Raw genomic sequence first — 7629 nt, 5'->3', positions numbered from 1 at the left:
CAGCTGGCGGAGCGGAGCAGTTTCTGAGGACGGCTGGAGGAGCAGAGTGGAGCGGCTGGTAAAGCGCAGCAGTTCGTGGAGAAGGCGGGAGCAGAACCCACGGAGAGGCAGGGCAGTCGGCCCTGGACCACGTAAGGTGCCCCTGTCTACCAGGCTGGGGCGGGGGAGACCTCTGCAGATAGACTCTCGAACTTTGGGGCTGCACTGACCCAGGACAAAGACTTTTGGGACTGTGGGTGATTTGGGGGGTTGCTGGACTCAAAAGCCCAGGAAAGAGGACACAGCTCAAAATCCTGGGGTGGGTCTTGGCTCACGGTTTGGTCTATGAACTCTAGTAGAGGTGTTTTTCCCAATTTAGTGTTTGTTGTTTATCTCATGTATTAAATCTTTCCTGCTACACCAAGACTCTGTGCTTGCGAGAGGGGAAGCATTGCCTCTTTGAGGCGCCTAGGGGTGTGTGTAAGATTTTCCCAGGTCACTGGGTGGGGGCTCGAGCTGGTTTGGAATTGGGTTATTGAAACGGAACCCCTGGATACTGAACCCGGCCCTTGTTGCTGCCAACTCAGAGGGGCAGAAGGGTTACATTTTGGGGGCTCGTCCGGGATATCCTAGGTCAGTACCCCTCGCAAGCACATTTTGAGTGATCCATTGAATTGGGAAAACCCCTAATTACCTTGTTGTTTTTGATCTGTTGTATTGGGAAAAGCTTAGAGTTTGTATAATGGCTATACACTTGTTAGAGGATTGGTGCAAGGGGATGAATATTGACCCCAGGAACTGTCTTCTGGTAACGGGGGTGCTGGAGGCAGTCGATGAGGGCTCAATAGAACCTATCTTAAGGTCATCCACTGAGTACTTATGTAAGTGCACAATGCGTGGGCGCATTTTTGTGAGGGAAGAGGGCGCTTTTGCTGTATTGTGTGAGCTGCCCTCGGCTGTGGACCCTCTACAGGTTCCAGGCACGATAGCAGTGGATGATGGTGAGTGGAAGGTAATAACCACTGGGAGCCAGCCCTCACCAGCCCCTACTGCTGATGTAGAGTTTTTAAAGAAAATGTCAAACTTTTTGGGGAAAGAGGGAAAAACTTTGGCTGATATGCCGGGTCTGTTGGGCCTTAAGCCGAGAGCCCCACAACAGGAGACTGCTCCTTCACCTGATGAGTGGGTGAAGGCTTTGGGGCAAGCATTAGGGAAGGTCATGCCACCCCACCCCGAGTCAAGCCCCTATCGTAAACTGAGGTTGTTTTCTGGGGGTCCCACCCCAATACCTGGGGAGGAAGCATTTGAACCCTGGCTGGAGCACACCACAGAGATGCTGCAGGAGTGGGCGGTGCCTGAGGCTGAAAAGAGAAGGCGACTGGTAGAGTGTCTCAGGGGGCCAGCTCTAGATGTGATTCGCACCCTGAAACTCGGTAACCCTGGGGTCAAGGTGAGGGACTGCCTAGAGGCCCTGGACCATGCCTTTGGGAGAACTGAGGGTTCAGAGGATGTTTATTGCAAATTCCTCAATGCCAGGCAACAAAAGGGAGAGAAGGTTTCTGCCTATGTCCAAAGATTGGAGAAATTATTACAGAGAGCCATCATGAGGGGAGCAGTAGCCGTTGAGCAAATGGACCGGACTAGATTGGCTCAGATTGTGAGAGGAATTCAATATCAGAACCCAATCCTTCTCCACCTTCGATTAAGGGAACGGCAAGATAATCCACCAAGTTACTCTCGCCTGATAAAAGAGGTCCGAGAAGAAGAAGAGAGGCAGGCAGCTGGCGAGGTTTGGGAGGTGCAGCAACACCAAGCATCTGGCACAACATCCACACGGACACCCAAGGCACTAATGGTGAATCCTCAAGAGGAACTTACTCAGCGAGTGCAGGCCTTAACACAGAAAGTGACTGAACTAGAGAGTACCCTCGATTCAGCAAAGACTTCCAGGTGCAAGGAACCCTCTGCTATGATGGTCCAGAGGACTACGTTTAGAACATCTGCACCCCCTCGACAGCAAGGGAAAGGACAATCCTTCTTCTGCTATCGGTGTGGCCAGAGTGGGCACATTGCTGCAAGGTGTCAGAATGCAGAGAATCCCATGCTGGTATATCAAAAGCTGAGGACCACCTGGGGAAAGCCGGGAAACGGCCCCAGGGCCTGGGAAGGGAGCCGCCTAGGCCTGCAGGATGCGGAGGCTCCCCTAGAAGGAACCATGCGGCCCGAATCCCCCCAGGATTGATAGGACCCCGAGCGGAAGTCACTGTAAAGGTTGAAGGGACAGAATGTAGAGCAGTGCTTGACACTGGATCCCAGGTGACTATCATATTCCAGTCTTTCTACCAGCAGATGCTTGGGCATCTGCCTATACGGCCCCTGACAGGGCTTGGCCTATGTGGCCTCAGCATGGATGAATACCCTTATCAGGGCTATGTCGTAGTACACCTGGAATTCCCAGAAGAAATTGCTGGGGTAAGACAGGAGGTGGACACTGCTGCTTTAATATGCCCTGACCCCAAAGGAGCCTCTGATGTGTCTGTGCTAATAGGGACCAACTCCAGCCTCTTTAGGATACTGGCCGATTACTGCAGACTGCAAGCAGGAGACCAATATCTGAACACCTTGGTGATACACACACACTGTGCCGCAGCTTACAGAAAAATTGAGGACACAAGAAAAGTGATGCCTGATTTGCCAGTAGGGGCACTGAGGTATGCAGGCCCGGTCCCTTTAGTGGTGCCTGCCATGTCAGAAAAGGAGGTGATTGTCAGGAGTACCTGCCTAAAAGGCAGTAAGGGAACATTAGCTGTGGTAGAGCAGCCAACCCAGGGAGGGCTCCCAGAAGGAGTGCTGGTTCTCAGTGGAGTCATAACCCTACCTGCTGAAGCCCAGGAGGAGGTGACGATACTGGTTGCTAATGAAACACGCCGTGATGTGTTTGTAAAACCAGGGCAGAAGATTGCAGACATCTTTGAGCCTGAAAGCGTTGTGAGACCCCAGTGTGAAGCTGAAGTTCCAATGATAGATCCTGCGAAGTTTGACTTCGGGGACTCACCGCTGTCTGAAGAGTGGAAGGATCGCCTGAGGAAGAAGCTTTGCGAGAGATCCAAGGTGTTCTCACTACATGAGTGGGACGTGGGATGTGCAAAGGGAGTGGAACACCATATCAGGCTACAAGATCCCCGACCCTTCAGGGAGAGGTCTAGAAGGATTGCCCTCTCTGAGATGGAAGACGTGAGCCATCATCTTCAAGAGCTGATTGCAAATGGTATCATCACAGAGTCACGAAGCCCCTATGCCTCACCCATTGTGGTCGTTCGTAAGAAGAGTGGAAAAATCCGGATGTGTATTGATTACCGCACCCTAAACAGGCGCACTACAGTTGATCAATACACCATGCCTCGAGTACAAGATGCCTTGGACTGTTTGCTGGGTAGTCAGTGGTTCTCTGTGTTGGATCTTCGGAGTGGATACTACCAGATCCCTCTGGGAGAAGAGGATAAGGAGAAGACAGCCTTCATCTGCCCGTTAGGGTTCTACCAGTTCGAACGCATGCCACAAGGGATTTCTGGGGCCCCTGCCACATTTCAACGACTTATGGAAAAAGTCGTGGGAGACATGAATTTACTGCAGGTGTTAGTTTACTTGGATGACCTGATTGTGTTTGGAAGAACCCTGGAGGAACATGAAGAAAGACTTCTTAAAGTGCTCGATAGGTTGGAGGCATACGGTTTGAAGCTTTCAATCGATAAATGCCAGTTCTGCCAAACCTCAGTAAAGTATGTAGGTCACATCGTGTCCCAAGAGGGTGTGAGTACTGACCCCGATAAAATAGAAGCACTCACTACCTGGCCACGACCCACTAACTACAGAGAACTCAAGACGTTTCTTGGATTTAGTGGCTACTACCGCAGATTTGTGAAGAACTATGCTACGATTGTAAAACCTCTGAATGATCTTACCAGGGGATACCAGTCCAACAAGAACAAATCTAAGACCCAGAATAAGCGAAGGCCTCCAAAGACTCCTTTGCAGAGACACTATGGCCCCTTCGAACCATTTGGGCAGCGGTGGGATGAAAGATGTGAGAGAGCTTTTCGGGAAATCATTACTCGCTTAACTCATGCTCCCATCCTAGTCTTTGCTGACCCAAGCAAACCGTTTATCCTGCATACTGATGCCAGTTTGGAGGGTCTGGGAGCAGTACTGTATCAGGAAGTGGAAGGCAAACGCAAACCGGTAGCCTTTGCCAGCCGAGGACTGTCTGACAGTGAAACTCGCTACCCCATCCACAAGCTGGAGTTCTTGGCCTTGAAATGGGCCATCACTGAGAAATTTCGAGACTACTTGTACGGTGCTCAGTTCCAGGTGTGGACAGACAACAACCCACTGACCTATGTGTTAACAAGTGCTAAATTGGATGCTACAGGCCAGAGATGGGTGGCTGCCTTGGCTAGCTATGAGTTCAGCATTCAATACCGATCAGGGAGGAGCAATGTAGATGCAGATGCCTTGTCCAGACGTCCACAGGCACCTGACGTTGCTGTGATACCCACGGATGGCGTGAGAGCTATCTGCAGTGTGAGTCGCCGAGAGCCAGAGGCCCCTGAGAGCCTTCATGGATGTGTTGCTGAAGCTTTGGGCCTGCCCCCTGAATGCGTGCCTTCTGCTTCAGTGAACTATATTGCTTTGGACCAATCTCCCTTGCCCATGCTCAATACAGCTGACTGGCAGGAAGCCCAGCTGCAAGATATTGACATTTGTGATACACTACTTGCCAAAAGAGAGGGGCGAGGCCCAGCTGAGGTTGTCCCACCTACCCCAGAGGGTAAACTACTATTGAGAGAATGGACCAAACTGAAACTGATTCAGGGAGTGCTACACCGCGTGACCACAGACCCTCTACAAAAGCAACGGAATCAACTAGTGCTGCCAAAAGAGTACAGAGCCCTGGCCATGAGGGCCCTGCATGATGATTTTGGACATTTAGGGATGGAGAGGACCCTGGAACTTATCCGTAGTAGGTTCTATTGGCCTCGGATGGCCGAAGATGTTCGCAGAAAATGTGATACCTGTGCTCGATGTGTTCAAAGGAAAACTCTACCCACAAGGGCCGCATATCTGAAGAACATCACCAGCAACAAACCTCTGGAGCTGGTTTGCATTGATTTCTTGTCCTTAGAAGTAGACAAGAGGAATATTGGGAACATTCTAGTAGTGACGGACCATTATACGCGATATGCGCAGGCATACCCCACACGTGATCAGAAGGCCACTACCGTCGCTCGAGTACTGTGGGAAAAATATTTCTCAGTTTATGGATTCCCAGCCCGGATACACTCGGATCAGGGACGAGACTTTGAGAGTCACCTTCTGAAGGAGGTGCTGAGGATAGCAGGAATTAAAAAGTCAAGGACAACGCCTTATCACCCACAGGGTGATCCGCAGCCAGAGAGGTTCAACCGAACCCTGTTAGATATGTTAGGGACTTTGCAGCCAGAGCAGAAGGCAAACTGGAGCCAACATGTCGCATTTCTAGTGCATGCCTACAACGCCACAAAGAACGATGCTACAGGAGTCACCCCATATCTCTTGATGTTTGGGCGAGAACCAAGACTACCCATAGATTTGTGCTTTGGTGTATCAGAGGATGGCGATAGCTATGAAACCCATCAGCAATATGTATCCCGACTACGAGAAAAGCTACGGGATGCTTATCACTTAGCTACGTCTGCAGCTCGGAAGAACGCAGACCGCAACAAACAGCGATATGATGCTAGGGTGCGTCTGCAAGAACTCCAGCCAGGGGACAGAGTCCTGCTGCGAAATTTGGGTATTGCTGGCAAGCACAAGATAGCTGACAGATGGAAGGCAATACCTTACTTAGTGATGGAAAAGCTAGGAGACCTGCCGGTCTACAAGATCAAACCTGAAGAGGGTCCAGGGCAGACCAAAACCGTGCATAGAAACCTTTTGCTTCCTGTGGGAGAATTGGTAGGCAGCCCTTATGAGATGGGCCACAACAGGGCAACTGGGCAGAACGAAGGTGCTGTACCAAAGCCGCCTTCCAGCGTGGGCAGCCGGCCTCCTGCAGCTAACCTACCCCTACTCAGCACATCTGACAGTGAGTCCGAGGAGGAAGACACAACCATGGTGTATCCTGGGATGAAGACAAAATTCCAGTCTCGATCCGCTGAATCAGAAGAGAGCACATCCTCTTCCGCCCTAAACCCTATGGCAGAAGTATTTAGGCCCATTCCTGACATCCCTAAGCCACTGGTGGGACCCCCATGTAATGACTTACACGGACTATTGGACAGTGGTGACATACAGATGGAGGATGTCCAGAGCACCTGCGACCCTCCACTGTTAGAACTAGAAATGCAGGGGCCTATGCCAGTACCCGAGGGGAACTCACAAGAAACCTCCCCATCCGTCACTCAAGAGGATGTCCCCTCTACCACAGCAACAGAGATTCTCAATAGGCGAGACAGAGTAATAAGACCAGTGAAACGGTTAACTTACGATGCACCTGGGGTGATTAGTGAGGAGCCTATACATTTAGCACACAGGTTTGTGAAAGCTAAAGTGGGCTATCTAATGCCTTTTGGAGGAGACCAATAAGTTGGTATAGTAGGGAATGTGATTTGTCGGGACGACAAATTCTTGGCTGGGGGGAGGATGTAAGCAGAGTCAGGATAAGCTCTACCCTGACATCTGGTGGAAAGAATGTCAGAGAGTGTATTTGCATAGGCACGCCCACCCTATCCCAGACTCCCAAGCTGTGGGATTGCTTGGTGACAAATTGCTCACCCTCAGTTGGGTGGTACTGGCTAGACATGGGACATGGGTTCCAAAACCCAGAGAATTGAGAGAGGCTGGGAACAGGTATTTGTGCCTGGTGGTGCAGTCTCCTTGTGGAGCTAGAAGCACCAGTTGCACCCCCTCCTCTCTCCACTGTGGAATGTCAGAGTTGATTTTTTATTTCCTTAAGAATCCAGATACAGGTTACTGAGCTGAAATCACTTTTGGCTAATGGTGCACTAGCGCTGGGGCTCCCCTACTATGAGCTGGAATCACTAAGAACTGAAAATCACTCAGAGCTGAAAATCACTGAGCTAAAATCACTGAGCTGAGAGCACTGAGTACAGTGCTAACTAGTGGGGAGCCCAAAGCTATACTGTGGAGCAGTTTGTGGGGACGGCTGGAGCGGATCACGGGACAGCTGGTGGCAGCGGAGCGGCTGGCGGAGCGGAGTAGCTGTGAGATGGGTGGAGCGCCCACAGAGCGAGCAGAGCTGAGCAGTCTGCAGGGACAACTGGAGCAGCTCACAAGGTAGCTGGTGGAGCAGAGCAGCTGGCGGAGCGGAGCAGTTTCTGAGGACGGCTGGAGGAGCAGAGTGGAGCGGCTGGTAAAGCGCAGCAGTTCGTGGAGAAGGCGGGAGCAGAACCCACGGAGAGGCAGGGCAGTCGGCCCTGGACCACGTAAGGTGCCCCTGTCTACCAGGCTGGGGCGGGGGAGACCTCTGCAGATAGACTCTCGAACTTTGGGGCTGCACTGACCCAGGACAAAGACTTTTGGGACTGTGGGTGATTTGGGGGGTTGCTGGACTCAAAAGCCCAGGAAAGAGGACACAGCTCAAAATCCTGG

At 51.5% G+C, this 7629-nt stretch overlaps 1 protein-coding gene across 1 annotated transcript; it reads left to right on the top strand.

The window, feature by feature from the left end:
• The first annotated feature begins 593 nt into the window (after positions 1 to 593).
• On the top strand, positions 594 to 2221 carry LOC115656781 (paraneoplastic antigen Ma1 homolog). Its single transcript, XM_030573930.1, has one exon. It carries the CDS (start codon positions 722 to 724, stop codon positions 2219 to 2221), a length of 1500 nt encoding a protein of 499 aa, XP_030429790.1. The 5' UTR covers positions 594 to 721.
• Positions 2222 to 7629: the final 5408 nt, after the last annotated feature.

This window comes from Gopherus evgoodei, chromosome 8 (genome assembly GCF_007399415.2).
Source record: "Gopherus evgoodei ecotype Sinaloan lineage chromosome 8, rGopEvg1_v1.p, whole genome shotgun sequence".
NCBI classification, from domain to species: domain Eukaryota; kingdom Metazoa; phylum Chordata; order Testudines; family Testudinidae; genus Gopherus; species Gopherus evgoodei.
Note: the sequence above shows the minus strand (reverse complement) of the source record. Positions and strands in the feature narration are given on the sequence as shown.

Excerpts from the sequence above, each read along its gene's own strand:
- LOC115656781 (XM_030573930.1), top strand. The coding sequence starts at position 722 with ATGGCTATACACTTGTTAGAGGATTGGTGCAAGGGGATGAATATTGAC.